General features: G+C 59.6%; 1 protein-coding gene across 1 annotated transcript in view; it reads left to right on the top strand.

The window, feature by feature from the left end:
* SHANK3 (SH3 and multiple ankyrin repeat domains 3) overlaps nt 1-16,687 on the top strand; it is a 653,367-nt gene that overhangs the window by 583,203 nt on the left and 53,477 nt on the right. The window contains exons 20-21 of the mRNA XM_039498975.1: nt 6,550-6,685; nt 11,150-11,230. Of these exons, the coding sequence (XP_039354909.1) occupies nt 6,550-6,685; nt 11,150-11,230 (217 nt within the window). The remainder of the gene's footprint in view (nt 1-6,549; nt 6,686-11,149; nt 11,231-16,687) is intronic.

Genomic DNA, 16,687 nt, shown 5'->3' with positions numbered 1-16,687 from the left:
GCTGGGGACGGGAAGTGAGGGCAGACGTGGGGTCTGCCTCGCTGGGCCCCAGAATGGACCCAGCTGAGGGGTCTGGTTCTCTGTACCTACAAGCTCTGTTTTAGACCATGTTCCTGTCATCTAATAAACCTCTGTTTTACTGGCTGGCTGAGAGTCACGTCTGACTGCGAAGTGGGGGTGCAGGACCCTGTGGCTTCCCCAGGACCCCGCCTGGGCAGACTCGCTGTGGGAAGCGCACGGAGGGGCAGAGGATGCTGAATGCTCCAAGGAGAGACCCAGGAGGTGAAGCTGTGTGAGCTTCTTGCCCTGCAGATAGTCTGCTCTGAGGGAGAGGAGGCTCCCCAAAGTCCTGACTGGCTTTGTGGGGAGCAGTTCCAGAGCATCGCCCGGGGACTCCATGACACTCCTACAGGAGGGGTGAGGACTCATAGAGTTTAAGGCAAGAAGGGGCCATCGTAATCAGAGGACTGGAGAAGGGCAAACATAGCATCTGTCTTTAAAGTGGAACAAAGAGGACCTGTGGAATTATAAACCAATCAGCCTAACTTCTATACCTGGAAAGATAGTGGAACAAATTATTAATTTGTAAACAACTAAGGGATACTAGGTTAAGTAATAGCCAGAATGGATTTATCAAGAACAAATCATGCCAAGCCAACCGAATTTTCTTCTTTGGTAGGGTTACTGGCCAAATGGATGGGGGAAAGCAGTAGATGTAATATACCTTCATTTTAGTAAGGCTTTTGACCCCGTCCCACATGACGTTCCTGTAAACAAACTAGAGAAATGTGGTCTAGATGAAGTTATGATAAGGTGGATGCACAACTGGTTGAAAAACCATTCTGAGAAAGTAGTTATCAATGGTTCACTGTCAAACTTGGAGGATGTGTCTAGTAGGGTTCTACAGGCTCCTGGATCCAACACTATTTAGTATTTTCATTGATGACTTGGATAATGCAGTGGAGAGTATGCTTATAAAATTTGCAGATGACACCAAGTTGGGAGGGGTTGCAATGTGATGCCATTGCAAAAAAAGTTACTATCATTCTAGGGTGTATTAATAGGAGTGTCATACGTAAGACATGGGAGCTAATTGTCCTACTGTACGAGGCGTCAGCTGGAGTACTGAGTCCAGTTTTTGGCACTACTCTTCGGGAAAGATGTGGATAAATTGGAGAGAGTCCAGAGGAGAACAACAAAAATGATAAAAAGTTTAGAAAACCTGACCTACAAGGAGAGGTTACAAAAATTGGGTGTTTAGTCTTGAGAAAAGAAGTCTGAAGGCAGGACCTGATAACAGTCTTTCCATATAAGGGCTGTTATAAAGATTACTTTGATCAGTTGTTCTCAGTGTCCCCTGAAGGCAGGACAAGAAGCAATGGGCTTAATCTACAGCAAGGGAGATTTAGGTTGGATATTAGGAAAAGCTTGCTAACACTAAGGGTGGTTAAGCTCTGGAACTTTCAGAGCAGGTTGTGGAATACCCATCGCTGGAGGTTTTAAAGCAGGTTGGGCAAACACCTGTCAGGGATGCTCTAGGTTTATTTGGTCCTGTCCCGGTGCAGGGGGCTGGACTAGATGACCTCTCGAGTTCCCTTCCAGCCCTACGATTCTATGATTCTGTGATCTGCACAGGACTGTGCTCCCCACTTGATATCTGGATCTGATGCTTTGTGAGGGCAGACCTACATCCTTGTTTAGCTAGAACTCCTCAGCCCAACACCTTCATGAGAGCGGCATGGCTCACTGGGCTCCTCCCGTGGGAATGTGCAGAGGTCAGCCTGAAGAAGGAGGATCGGTTACTCCCCAGGAACTGTCAGTCTTGGTGTGTACTGCCCCTGCACGGTCATGCTCCCTGCCCGCTTTCCCCTCTCCCTTGGAGTGCCACTCGCATTGGCCCTGAGGGCTAGCAGAAGGGACTGCTCCATTTGGGGCTTCATGGGGCTTCTTTTCCTTTGGCTGCTCATGCTGGGGCAGTCCTGTGGGCACAGCTTGTGTGGCTACTCTGCGCACAGCTACGCGGCCAGGAGCTGGGTGTTCTGGAGCCAAGCGTGCTGTTACTGCTAATGCCCCAGGCTGTAGGGACAGCTTCCCCACGCGAATCCCATGACTCCTGCCGACTCCCCTGCTCTGGTCTCCACCCCTCCAGTCTACCAGTAGCCACCCCTGCAGCCCTGACTTTCCACGCTGAGATCAAACTGAGAGTGGTGGCGCCAGCGCCATGACCCTCAGCTGCCCAGCCTCCCTGGCAGTTAGAGCAGCCGGGGGCCTACTGGAAAGGTTGCCATTGGCGTGAGCTCCATAATGGAGCTGGGGCTGGCAGAAAATGTCACACCATGGGGGTCAGCTCCACCACATGGCTGACATGCCCTTCCCCCTTCCTGACACGGCAGGGGGAAGGGGGTGCAGGAGATGGCTACTCCAGTGCAGATTCACCTCCCCTCCAGGGATACTTTGTGCCACATCACGGGGGTATCTGGGCGTTGTAATGGCCTGTGATACACAAAAGGTCAGACTGCGTGAGCTGGTGGCCGTTTTCGGCATAAACTCTGTGAAGATATTAAATTGTTGTTAATGATGCAGAAAATCATTAAATCTCAGGAGAAATTTCCTAACTGTCAGAGCAGGCGGACAATGGACCAGACGCCTCAGGAGGTCGTGGAAGCTCCTTCACTGGAGGGTTTTAGGAGGAGGCTGAAGAGCCATCTGTCTTGGATGGTTTAGACACAGCACATCCTGCATCTTGACAGGGGGTTATACTGGAGGACCCTTTTGGTCCCGTCTAACCCTGTGGGTCTGTGATTCTGTGGAAAGGCAGACGTGTTCAATAACTGTTCCTGGTCTGTATTTGTAAAGATGCAGGATGATCTAATCGTATCACATGAGGATGATGAAGTATTTCCATTCAGTAGTAACTGAGCAGGATATTGGATAACTTCTCCTAGGGAGAAACATTTTCAAACCTGCAGGTCCAGATAACTTGCACTCCTACAAGAGTTCACTGAGGAGCTCTCTGGCCCGCAGATGTTGATTTTTAATAAATATTGGAATACCAGGAACACTCCAGAAGAGTGGATGCTAATGTTGTGCTGGTAGTCAAACGGGGCAAGTGGCATGACCTGGACACGTGTAGGCCGGCTAGTCTATCAGTTCTAGGCAAAATAACAGAAAAACCAATACAGGATTCAATTAATTAAGGCTTAAAGGATAGGAATGTAATTAATGCCAGCTAGCGTGGTTTTATGGAGCATCGGTCTGGTCCCACAAACCGGATTTAGTTCTAGGATGTGATTACAAGTTTGGTTCATGAAGACGACTGTGTAGATGTAATATACTTAGACTTTTGTACAACATTTGACTTAGTACCACACTTAGGACATTCTGATCACAGAATTAGCACTGTGTGGATCGATAGAGCACATGGTAAATGGGTTAAGGAGTGGCTAACTGACAGACCTCAGGGCAGCTGTTGTCAGTGGTGAATCAACATTGCATGGGAGTGTTTCTAGTGACGTGCCACAAGGATCGATTCTAGGCCTGATGCTATTCACCATCTCCATCAGTGATCTGGGAGTGAAACATGAAATCACAGCTGATACAATTTGTGAATGACACAGAGGTTGGTGGAGTGGTGTATAGTGACGAGGACGGGGCAGTCATACAGCACGATAAGCTGGGCCCACTCAAAAAAAATGCCTTGTAATACAGCCAAATGCAAAGTTATATATCTAGGAACAAGGAATGCTGGCAATGCCTACAAACTGGGCCTGTGTCCTGGAAAGCTACAAAGGATTTAGGGGTCGGAATGCACAAGCAGCTCAACTTGCTCTCCTAATGCTATGCGATTGCCAAAAAAAAAAAAAAAGCTAATGCAGTTCTTAGATGTATAAATAGGGGAGTAGCGAGTAGGCGCAGTAAGGATTTGATTTTACCTGTGTATATGGCATTGATGAGACCAATACTGGAATACTGTGTACAGGTCTGATGTCCACATTTTTAAAAGGATGTTGAAAAATTGGAGACTATGACCTCCTGAATATCACAGGCCTTTTCATTTTGCCCAGTTACTCCTGTATTTCACCCAATAGTTTGTTTGGCTAGAGCATCTCTTGCAGAAAGGCATCTAGGCCATCTAAGGGTAGGTCTATACTTACCGCGCGGGTCGACGCGGAGAGTTCGACTTCTCGGAGTTCGAACTATCGCGTCTAATCAAGACGCGATAGTTCGAACTCCCCACACGCTCCGGTCGACTCCGGAACTCCACCACCGCGAATGGCGGTGGCGGAGTCGACCTTGGAGCCGCGGACTTCGATCCCGCGGCGTCTGGACGGGTGAGTAGCCCGAACTAAGGTACTTTGACTTCAGCTACGCTATTCGCATAGCTGAAGTCGCGTACCTTAGTTCGACACCCCCCCTTAGTGTAGACCAGGCCTAACGGATGGAATATCCACCACTTCTCTTTGGAGTTTGTTCCAGTGGTTAATCACCTGCACTGTTAATAAATCTAATTGATCTGTCTTTAATTTCAGGTCGTTGGTTCTTATTATGCCTTCCTCTGCCTTTAATACCTGGCATTTTCTCTCCAGGAAGGTACTTATGCAGTGTAATCAAGTCACCTTTCAATCTTATTTTTGATAAGCTAGACAGATTGAACTCCTTCAATCTCTCACTGTAAGGCGTTTTGCCAGATCTCATCTTTTTCTATGTTCTCTGCAGCCTCCAATTTTTCAACACCATTTTTAAAATGTTGACACCAGATCTCTATGCAGTTATTCCCACACTGGACTCATCAGTGCAGCGTAGAGAGGTAAAATCACCCCCCTCCTACCATGCTCCTCTTGTCACACAGGGCTGATGTGGATATAAATTCCTTTAATGTTTGAGAGTCTCTCAGATGCTGAGTGGATGAGCACCATAGAAAAGACCACGAGGAAATGAATAATGCACTATTCAGGGCAGGGTTTGGCTGGTGTCCAGTACATAAGGCAAGTGTCACTAAAGGAAATGTGAAAAAAAATATTGCATAGCTGTTCATCCTGTGCACTGAATGAGCCAGCGGCCCTGTGGACGACGGTCTCGTAATGCATGTGCACAAGGGGGCAGAATGAATGTTGCACAGGCAACGTAAACTGGCTTGATTTCGCAACCTTAATAGTGTTCTTTTATTATACAGATTTTCTTTTTAAAAATGTATTTTATTACCAATAGATAAAGTGTCAACCGTCCTCATCTGCCCGCCATCTAGACCCCGTTAATGAGCTCACTAGTGGCTCTTGGAGTATACTGCACTTTTCATCAGTAGCTGTCAAAGCACTTTGCAAAAGTGGGTCCTCAGTGGTGCCCAACCTCTGTGTTACAAAGGAGGTGACTGAGTCACAAGGAGCTTGAGGCCAACACTTCCAAGCAAAGGTGCCTAGAGCTGGGCATACTGATCCAGGCTTAGGCGCCTAGATCTGGGCTCTGATTTTCAAAGGCGCTGTGCACCTCCACTTAGGAGGTTCCTGTGCCCAGCACCTCTCAAATTCAGGCCACTTGTTTAAGTGACTAACGGGTGCCTGATTTTTTCATTTCTTCCATTTCGTGCTAGTCTACATCTTATTGCATGTCATGAGGCCTCGGATCACAACTAGACTCTTTATGGCCCAAGAAGTCTTTAAAAAGCTGGATACTAGCACTAGAAACTGGAGGAAGAATGATATCTAACCTGGCGCCTACTGATTGCTGAAGAGATTTGCCAAACATGCTGATAAGGGAGGAAATTCTGGGGAATTAAACTCAGGGCTAGAAACCAGAAATTCCTGGGTTCTCCTTTGAGTGATTGCCCATACACGTATTCCACTTATGGTGCGCATGCTTCCCATGTGCCTGAGGTCAGAGTTGTTTGCCCAGCAATGTCCAGCGTGGCCACAGATGTTACAGTTCATTACTGTGCCGGTTGGTGTCACAGTAGTAGATTGTTCAGAGTAGGTTCCTTTTTGCCAGCAGGTTGCTTATTTTTCTTCCTGGTACCAGGAGGCCTAGTTCTAAGTCTCCTGGTTTCAAACACTGGCCCTTATGTTTGGGGGAGTCGTCGTCCTCGGTAAATGTGTAAGTCATTTACACCTAGGTCTTGACAGGGAGGCCCATCTCCAGATATTTCGAACGGACACATCAATGAGACGGGCTTTGGCCCCCGGGTCGTTTGACCCCACTGTACACGAGCTGGCTGTATCTGAGTGCTTCTGTTAGCATGGTCTCTGCAACATCTGAAAGCCCATCAGCTATGGCTTCAGACCTGACCCTGACTCCCTCTGCGATCTTGGACAGTTCACGTCACCTGTCAGCCTCAGTTTCCCCTCTGTTAACGATTAACTGCAGAGCAGTAAAGAGGCTCTGTGCAGGTGACCTGGGTTTCCTGTCCCCGACCCTGCTTCCTGATGCACACACGTCACCAGTGTGCTCGGCAAGTTCAGAACACAGCCTGGGACCCCTAAGCCCCCTTTGTTCCTGCTGCCTGCTTGCTGTGGTCTGGGCAGCGATTGTGCTGATCAGTGTCTCTTTGTGTCCCAGGTGAATGGTGTGAACGTGGTAAAGGTAGGGCACAAGCAAGTGGTGTCGCTGATCCGGCAGGGGGGAAACCACCTGGTGATGAAGGTCGTCTCCGTCAGCCGCAAGCCAGAATCAGAAGACGTCGTCCGGAAGAAGGGTAGGTGTGGAATGGCCTGGTGTTTCTGAGCAGTGAACAAGTGAGCTCCGTCTCATTCTGCAGGTTGGTCCCCCCGGCTCAGCCTAGTCATTCGTTATGCTGGGTTCAGTCTCCCACCAGCCCAAGCTCTCGGTACCTCTGGAAGCCTGTCTCTGCTGCCAGGGCCTGTTATCCTGCCTCTTCCCCTGGGGCCCTTATCTCACCAGCCCGGCTCATTTAACCCAGGGGCATCTGGCTGACCAGTGAATTGAACCTCCAGAGCTGAAAGCGTGAGTGGCTGCAGTGTGCGCTGTAGAGCTGTGCCCCTTGTGCGGGCACCGTAACCACTCGGATCCTCGCCAGATGGCACAGCGTGGGCCTTGGACCCGTGGATGATTCTTTGCCGCTCGTTACCCAGGGCCTGTTTACTGCCCTGTCCCAGCCCAACGAAGGTGAGAGCTGCTGCCTGCTGCTCCCTGGTGACAGGAGACTGGCTCCTGTCTGTAAAGCTAGACGGGGGTTTCACAGCAACAGTGGGACGGAAGTGAAGGTGAGTGGCTCTCCAGGTGCAGCCTGAGCTAAACCAGGCCGGAGGTGGTTGCCAGCGGCGGGACCAGCCAGCCTGCACAAACACCCCTGGGATGCACTTAGCACAGGAGACACTGCAGCACGCAGCACAGGCCTGTGGGCACCACGTCGGCCAGAGCACTGGACTGCGCGAAGCAGGATAAGGTGTCCCAGCGCAGGATAAGTCTCAGGCTGGTGGCTCCGGCCAGGACAGAATGAACAGCGTATCAGAGACCAGTGGTACCGGGCACCCCGGGCTCAGGATGGCACGTCCAGGGCTCCCCCTTGGGCTGAGAGAACCACCCGGACTCTGGCTCCATAGGGCATTCTGAAGTGCCCCCTCTAGCTTCTGCCAGGCCGAGCCCCCCACTGTTCACCAAGAGATCGAGGGCTGGAATCTCCATTCAGAGCTCAGGGGAATTAGGGGAGGGGGGCCACAGGGAGCCAGGCGTGGCTTCCTTATCCTGAGCCACGGAGGCCCTTAGGCCTTTAGCCAGTGGAGGACAGGGCAGAGCCCCTTTGCCCTGTGCCTCACCCCTTTCACGGGCCTTGGGGTGCCTGGCAGCTTTATGCAGGGGAATTATTCACGGACCATCTATGTAATCACCTGTAGAGGACTGGAGAATTCAGCCCTGAGTTTATAGGCTTTCTTTGGCAAGGTGTTGTACCCACAGGCCACCCAGCATGGACCCAAAGACACGGGAGGCTTTGGCAATTCCCAGGCTCTGTGCAGGAGGAGCTCTTTGCAAAGTGCTTGTCAGGAGAAGGGAATTTCTTATGGTTTCTGGCACAGCTCCTGCTATCTAGAGGTTTTCCCAGTCTGGCCAAAGGGGCTTTTCTTCAAGGGTGGAGAGGTTCCAGGAGTGGATTGTGCCCCTGGCCTGGAGTGGGAGGTGCCAGGTGGGGGTCGTGCCCCCGGCCCCGAGGGAGAGGTCCTGGGTGGGGTTTGTGCCCTTGGCCTGGAAGAGGAGGTGCAGATCACATCCCCGGCACAGAGGGGAGGTTCCGGGTGCGTCTCGTGCCCCTGGCCCGCAGGGGGAGGTGCCGGGTGGGGGTCGTGCCCCTGGCCCGCAGGGAGAGGTGCCGGGTGGGGGTCGTGCCCCCGGCCTGCAGGGAGAGGTGCGGGGGTCGTGCCCCGGCCCGCAGGGGAGGTGCCGGGTGGGGTCGTGCCCCGGCCCGCAGGGCGAGGTGCCGGGTGGGGCTCGTGCCCCCGGCCCGCAGGGCGAGGTGCCGGGTGGGGCTCGTGCCCCCGGCCCGCAGGGGGAGGTGCCCGGTGGGGGTCGTGCCCCCGGCCCGGAGGGGGAGGTGCCGGGGGGGGGTCGTGCCTCCGGCCCGGGGGGCGAGGTGCCGGGTGGGGGTGGTGCCCCTGGCCCGCAGGGAGAGGTGCCGGGTGGGGGTCGTGCCCCTGGCCCGCAGGGAGAGGTGCCGGGTGGGGGTCGTGCCCCCGGCCTGCAGGGAGAGGTGCCGGGTGGGGCTCGTGCCCCCGGCCCGCAGGGGGAAGTGCCGGGTGGTGGTCGTGCCCCGGCCCGCAGGGGAGGTGCCGGGTGGGGTCGTGCCCCGGCCCGCAGGGGAGGTGCCGGGTGGGGTCGTGCCCCGGCCCGCAGGGGAGGTGCCGGGTGGGGCTCGTGCCCCTGGCCCGCAGGGAGAGGTGCCGGGTGGGGGTCGTGCCCCCGGCCCGCAGGGGGAAGTGCCGGGTGGGGGTCGTGCCCCCGGCCCGCAGGGAGAGGTGCCGGGTGGGGCTCGTGCCCCCGGCCCGCAGGGGGAGGTGCCGGGTGGGGGTCGTGCCCCCGGCCCGCAGGGGGAGGTGCCGGGTGGGGCTCGTGCCCCCGGCCCGCAGGGGGAGGTGCCGGGTGCGGATTCTCTCCCGTGCTGAGCCAGGGAGGTGTCTGGGGCACATGGAGCGTCGGGAGGCCGTTAGAGAAGGAGGGTAGTTGCAGGGGAGAGGCCCCTCCTTCCCCCAGGCATGGGACCCGCGTGGACCTTCCAGCTGGCAGCAGCTCCCTGGGGAGGTTCTGAGCAGTCTGATCCCCTGGCAGCCAGGCCGAGGGGAGGCAGCTGCCAGCGCAGGTGGTGGGCCGGGGCAGGTCAGAGCGAGTGCTGGGTTAGCAGTGAGGGGCTGGGTGGCGAAGGAGCCCGGGGCGCAGAGCCTGTTCTGGTGGGGAGTGTGGCTGGGCTCCAGGCGCTGAGGGAAAGGGAGGACTGAGGCGCTCGGAAAGCAAGACACGAGGAGAGGGGGAGGGAGGCCGCTCTGCGCTGACACTAAGAGCTGTAATTATATTGTCACTGCTCGAGAGCACGAGTCGTGGGAAAGACTGAGGCTCAGGAGCTGGTGCTGGGATCTCTGCCGGGGCTGCTTCCGCCTCCTCTTCCCGCGCCTCCAGCCTCTTCTTCCGCTGCTCTCCGGCACCAGCTTCCTCCCCAGGCCTGCTGCGGGACCCTGCCTCAGGCTGGCAGCGGCTGCTAGGAACCGGACACCTGCTCTTTCTAGCAGAGTGTGTGTGGGCTGGTACCTGGGTCCTGGCCTCACCGAGCCGGCTGGTACCCGGGCCCTGGCCTCACCGAGCCGGCTGGCACCTGGGTCCTGGCATTCACCGAGCCGGCTGGCACCTGGGCCCTGGCCTCACCGAGCCGGCTGGCACCCGGGCCCTGGCCTCACCGAGCCGGCTGGTACCCGGGCCCTGGCATTCACCGAGCCGGCTGGCACCCGGGTCCTGGCCTCACTGAGCCAGCTGGCACCCGGGTCCTGGCCTCACCGAGCCGGCTGGCACCCGGGTCCTGGCCTCACCGAGCCAGCTGGCACCTGGGTCCTGGCAGGCTCCCCTTGGCTGGAGGAAGATTGCTTCTGCGAGGCTCTGATTGCCCAGAGGCCCAGGCCGCTGTGCCCCCCGCCACAGAGCTCTGCCCGTGCTGCCCTCCTCTCCTCCCAGCCCGGGTCTGCCTGTTTTCCTGGCTAATGGAGGCCTGTGTGGGAACAGCGTTCTCCGCCTGAATCCGCCCCTGTTGGGGTCTCTGATGCAGGCAGCTCGGCACCAGCCTGAAGCTCTGGTTCCCATGGTAACGCCTGAGCGTTGAATCCTGCATTGTTCCAGCCGAGCAGGCGAGGAGGAGGCACCTGAAGTGAAGAGGAAAAGCCTTCAACTCGTCTCCACTCCCGTGAGCCCATGGCATGGCACCTCTCTCCGGCAGACCCACCGGCGGGCCTGGCTAGGGAGCCCCTCGCCCCAGCCCTGCCGCTCGCCACAGCACCCACTGCTCGTGGGCTTTGCCACATGCGACACGTGGCCCCTCAGCTTGGCACAGAGACGTCAATCTCCAGCGCTTCGCTGGGGCCCTGACACCGCAGCCGGGCCTGGATCCAGCCTGAGTTTGGAGACGGGGCGAGGTGGGCGCTGGGCACTGCAGGATGGACACCTCCCCAGGAGCTGGGGAGTGAGAGGCTGAGAGCCCAGACTCTGTCCCCCTCTCCCACCCTCCGCCCATGGCGTGCGCGGAGGGGAAGCAGCCAGCCAAGCTGTTTGCCGAGTCACACAGGCAGCCGGCTGCCTGAGGGTGAATTTGAGAGAGAGGCTTTCACAACCTGAGCCTCTCCTGGCACTTCAGGGGTGCGAGCAGCCCAGGGACCATGGCTTGGACTCTCGCATGCTGAGGGTCTGTGGTCACCTGGGCACAGGACACTCCCTTGCAGACCTCAGCAGCCCCTCAGTCCCGGGGCTGCCCTGTGCCCTTGGGAGCCTGTGACTGGGACAATGAAGAAGTTTGCTTCCACGCGCAGCCTTAATAAGATTCTGCAGCAGTGCGACTCCTCGTCCCGCGAGTACGAGGAGATCCAGGCTGTGGAGAAGAAGTGGCACCTGCACTTGGCCACTCCTCGCAAGTTCCTGGACAAGAAGTGCAAAATGCCATCTCTCTTCCTTTCAGCCCCGCCGCCTCCCAAGAGAGCCCCCAGCACCACCCTGACGCTGCGCTCCAAGTCCATGACGGCCGAGCTGGAGGAACTAGGTAAGCAAGGGGCACGGGGGCAGCTGCAGGAATGCCCAGGTGCATGAGGAGCATGCGCAGGACATGGAAAGTGCAGGGACACGCCCCGCAGGAAGCAACGCGCAACACACGCTTCCCGGGGTGGGGGGGGCAGGTGGGAGCGTGGAGGGACGCATGCACCACTTCACACACGGAAGTTTCTGCAGTGCTTGGCCCTGTGCAAAGCGTCACTGCCACCAGCGCAGACGAGCCAGCAGGAGCAGAAAACCTGCGCAGAACCACCCGATCCCCAGCGTCTGCACTGCCCGGGCTCGGGGGTGGGGCCCTCGAAGGGGGCTTCCAGGCAGCCGCGCATCCCCCCGGCTTGCACACGTGCTGTTCCCCGCAGCCCCCACCCCCTGTATTTGTCTTCTGCCTTCCCGCCCTTCCAGGGGGACCCCACCCGCTTCCGGGGGTCACCACGGAGCCCCCCTCCCCCCACCCACTTCCTGGGGTCACCACAGAGCCCCCTGCCCCCCACTTCCTGGGGTTACCACGGAGCCCCCCTCCCCCTACCCACTTCCTGGGGTCACTACAGCGCCCCCACCCCCACTTCTGGGTGTCACCACGGAGCCCCCCCTCCCCCACCCACTTCCTGGGGTTACCACAGAGCCCCCTTCCCCCCACTTCCTGGGGTCACCACAGAGCCCCCTGCCCCCCCCTTCCTGGGGTTACCACGGAGCCCCCTCCCCTACCCACTTCCTGGGGTCACTACAGAGCCCCACCCCCACTTCTGGGTGTCACCACGGAGCCCCCTCCCCACCCACTTCCTGGGGTTACCATGGAGCCCCCACCCCCACTTCCTGGTGTCACCACAGAGCCCCTGCCCCCAATTCCTGGGGTCACCACAGAGCCTCCTCCCCACCCACTTCCTGGGGTCACTACAGAGCCCCACCCCACTTCTGGGTGTCACCACGGAACCCCCTCCCCACCCACTTCTGGGGGTCACCATGGAGCCCCCACCCCCACTTCCTGGTGTCACCACAGAGCCCCCTCCTCCCCACCCACTTCCAGGTATCACCACAGAGCCCCCTTCCCCGCCACTTCCGGGTGTCATCATGGACCCTCCCCGGGTCCTGGGGTCACCACAGAGCGCCCCCCCCTTCCCTGCCTGCTTCCAAGTGCTCCAGGGAGACCCCGAGCGCTTCCCGTCCATCCTCGTGGAGCCCTCACCGATTCCAGGAGCTCAGACATTCCTGCAGAGGCCCATGGCCGCCTGCCGGCCCCCTGCACACACTTCCACGTGTGTCAGGGCTTCCACAGCCTGTGGGGGTCACAGTTTGTTTCCTATGCATAGAAATGATCCCCTGTTCCAGGCCAGAGTCTGCCCAGTGCCCTGTGGGGCTGCTCCAGTGGTGCCTGCCTGGGGTGTGCACGTCGGCTGGGTCAGAGAGACGGGGCAGGGCCGTGGGCCTGTGCAGGTGCTAGCTAGCCGCAGGCACCAGAGGGAGTGAGGAATCTCCTTACCCCCTGTGCCCCCAGTTGTGTTGCACGCCCATTTGGCACGAAGGATGGGTGCTGTTCAGGGGCCCGGGGCTGGAACCGAGGCACGTGCTGAGCTCCAGAGCCAGGAGCTCTGAGTGGAGGAACCTGTCACAGTACCTGCCTGCCCCGGGCCCGGCTCATCATTGTCTGGACACTGAAACGTAGCGATGTGTCCACCGCTGCCTCTCTGAGCATCACGCAGTGGGAGGAGAGACACTGGGGTGGGGAGGGTCTCCCTGTCCCAGCCCCTCCCTCTAGCATGGCTTTCTCACCCAGCTGTGCCCATGGCTGGCTTTAGACTGGCCCTGATTCCTTGCCTCCGCCAGGGGAAGCGCTGGGTTTGAACAGCCACGGGCCAGTCCGAGGCGTCTCCTCTTTCTTGCTTTTCCCTTTGAACATGTGGGCCACAGCTGCTCAGTGTTGGTGGTCACAGGGTTCTGCCCCAGGCTTCCTGCTCTCACAGGGCTTCTGATTAACGTGATTCGGGTCCCTGAGGATGGTGAATGCGCACTGACAGGGAGCACAGAGCTGGGCCCACGGCAGGCCGTCATCGGAGACTGGCGTGTTCCATGCGTGTGCACCGCCCTCGCACGTTGATGGGGACACGCCAGCCTAGGCACTCGCCCAGCAACACACAGGATGGGCGTGCAAACGTGTACTGACGCCTGTGTGAGGGCAGGCACAGCTCTCTAGGCATGGGGGGTGCAGACTCACAGCATGGAAAGAGACGTCCCCAGAAAGGCAGGAATTGTCTCTCTGTGCGGGGAGATTTAGGGCTGGTCTACACTACGGGGGAAATCGATCTAAGATCCGCAACTTCAGCTACCTGAATAACCTAGCTGAAGTCAAAGTATCTTATATCGAATCACCTCCCGTCCTCACGGCGCGGGATCGACGTCCGCGGCTCCCCATGTCGACTCCGCTACCGCCGCTCGCGCTGGTGGAGTTCCCAGGAGCGCGTTCGGGGATCGATATATCGCATCTAGATGAGACGCGATATATCGATCCCCGAGAAATCGATGGCTACCCGCCGATACGGGGGGTGGTGAAGACGTAGCCTTAGAGAGAGTCCCTGCTCTGATCTCCCGGGGGGATCATGGACAGCCAGTCCCTCCATCGGCCTCAGGGCAGTGGGGGGGGGGGTTAGGGGCTGGTCTCTGTCCCCCCACCTCTCCCGGGGGGGTTAGGGGCTGGTCTCTGTCCCCCCACCTCTCCCGGAGGGGGGGGGGGTTAGTGACTGGTCTCTGTCCCCCCACCTCCCCCAGGGGGGTTAGTGGCTGGTCTCTGTCCCCCCACCTCTCCCGGGGGGGTTAGTGGCTGGTCTCTGCCCCCCCACCTCTCCTGGGGGGGGGGTTAGTGGCTGGTCTCTGTCCCCCCACCTCTCCCGGGGTTAGTGGCTGGTCTCTGTCCCCACCTCTCCCGGGGGTTAGTGGCTGGTCTCTGGCCCCCCACCTCTCCCGGGGGGGGGGGGTTAGTGGCTGGTCTCTGTCCCCCCACCTCTCCCAGAGGGGGGGTTAGTGGCTGGTCTCTGTCCCCCCACCTCTCCCGGGGGGGGGGGTTAGTGGCTGGTCTCTGTCCCCCCACCTCTCCCGGGGGGGTTAGTGGCTGGTCTCCGGCCCCCCACCTCCCCCCGGGGGGGGGTTAGGGGCTGGTCTCTGTCCCCCCACATCTCCCGGGGGGGTTAGTGGCTGGTCTCTGTCCCCGCACCTCTCCCGGGGGGGTTAGTGACTGGTCTCTGTCCCCCCACCTCTCCCGGGGGGGGGGGTTAGTGGCTGGTCTCTGTCCCCACCTCTCCCAGGGGTTAGTGGCTGGTCTCTGTCCCCACCTCCCGGGGGTTAGTGACTGGTCTCTGTCCCTCCACCTCTCCTGGAGGGGGGGATTAGTGGCTGGTCTCTGTCCCCCCACCTCTCCCGGGGGGGGGGTTAGTGGCTGGTCTCTGTCCCCCCACCTCTCCCGGGGGGGGGGGTTAGTGGCTGGTCTCTGTCCCCCCACCTCTCCCGGGGGGGGTTAGTGACTGGTCTCTGTCCCTCCACCTCTCCAGGGGGTTAGTGACTGGTCTCTGCCCCCCCCACCTCTCCCGGGGGGCGTTAGTGGCTGGTCTCTGCCCCCCCACCTCTCCGGAGGGGGGGGTTAGTGGCTGGTCTCTGCCCCCCCACCTCTCCCCGGGGGGGAGTTAAGGGCTGGTCTCTGCCCCCCCACCTCTCCCGGAGGGGGGGGTTAGTGGCTGGTCTCTGCCCCCCACCTCTCCGGGGGGAAGGTTAGGGGCTGGTCTCTGTCCCCCCACCTTTCCCAGCAGGGGTTAAGGGCTGGTCTCTGCCCCCCCACCTCTCCCGGGGGGCGTTAGTGGCTGGTCTCTGCCCCCTCACCTCTCCGGGGGGGGAATTAAGGGCTGGTCTCTGCCCCCCCCACCTCTCCCGGGGGGCGTTAGTGGCTGGTCTCTGCCCCCCCACCTCTCCCGGGGGGGGAGTTAAGGGCTGGTCTCTGTCCCCCCACCTCTCCTGGGGGGGAGTTAGGGGCTGGTCTCTGCCCCCCACCTCTCCTGGGGGGGGGGTTAAGGGCTGGTCTCTGCCCCCCCACCTCTCCCGGGGGGGGAGTTAAGGGCTGGTCTCTGCCCCCCCACCTCTCTGGGGGGGGAGTTAAGGGCTGGTCTCTGCCCCCCCACCTCTCCCGGGGGGGAGTTAAGGGCTGGTCTCTGCCCCCCCACCTCCTGGGGAGTTAAGGGCTGGTCTCTGCCCCCCCACCTCTCCCGGGGTTAGTGACTGGTCTCTGTCCCCCACCTCTCCTGGGGTTAGTGGCTGGTCTCTGTCCCCACCTCTCCCGGGGTTAGTGGCTGGTCTCTGTCCCCACCTCTCCCGGGGTTAGGGCTGGTCTCTGCCCCCCCACCTCTCCGGGGGGGGGTTAGTGCCTGGTCTCTGTCCCCCCACCTCTCCCTGGGGGGTTAGTGGCGGGTCTCTGGCCCCCCACCTCTCCCGGGGGGGGGGTTAGTGGCTGGTCTCTGCCCCCCCACCTCTCCCGGGGGGGGGGGTTAGGGGCTGCTCTCTGCCCCCCCACCTCTCCCGGGGGGGGAGTTAAGGGCTGGTCTCTGCCCCCCCACCTCTCCCGGGGGGGGAGTTAAGGGCTGGTCTCTGCCCCCCCACCTCTCCCCGGGGGGAGGTTAGGGGCTGGTCTCTGTCCCCCCACCTTTCCCAGCAGGGGTTAAGGGCTGGTCTCTGCCCCCCACCTTTCCCGGGGGGGGGGGGTTAGTGGCTGGTCTCTGCCCCCCCACCTCTCCCGGGGGGGGAGTTAAGGGCTGGTCTCTGTCCCCCCACCTCTCCTGGGAGTTAGGGCTGGTCTCTGCCCCCACCTCTCCTGGGAGTTAAGGGCTGGTCTCTGCCCCCCCACCTCTCCCGGGGGGGGAGTTAAGGGCTGGTCTCTGCCCCCCCACCTCTCTGGGGGGGGAGTTAAGGGCTGGTCTCTGCCCCCCCACCTCTCCCGGGGGGGGAGTTAAGGGCTGGTATCTGCCCCCCCACCTCTCCTGGGGGGGGAGTTAAGGGCTGGTCTCTGCCCCCCCACCTCTCCCAGGGGAGTTAAGGGCTGGTCTCTGCCCCCACCTCTCCTGGGAGTTATGGCTGGTCTCTGCCCCCCCACCTCTCCCGGGGGGGGAGTTAAGGGCTGGTCTCTGCCCCCCCACCTCTCCGGGGGGAGGTTAGGGGCTGGTCTCTGCCCCCCCCGCCTCTCCTGGGGGGGGAGTTAAGGGCTGGTCTCTGCCCCCCCACCTCTCCGGGGGGGGTTAGGGGCTGGTCTCTGCCCTGGGTCTCACAGATCAGTCCATGTGCCAAGGCGAGTGCCCCTGAGGGGGGGGGGCGCACTCTCCTTTGCACCCTCCGGGCCGCTGGTGCGTTCTGTGGCCGGACCACTTCAGCCCTGTGAGCCCCCAGGAGCAGTGGGGCCTAAAGCCGCCTCCTTCCGAGAGGC

Source organism: Mauremys reevesii, linkage group 1, assembly GCF_016161935.1.
Source record: "Mauremys reevesii isolate NIE-2019 linkage group 1, ASM1616193v1, whole genome shotgun sequence".
Lineage (NCBI taxonomy): Eukaryota > Metazoa > Chordata > Testudines > Geoemydidae > Mauremys > Mauremys reevesii.
Note: the sequence above shows the minus strand (reverse complement) of the source record. Positions and strands in the feature narration are given on the sequence as shown.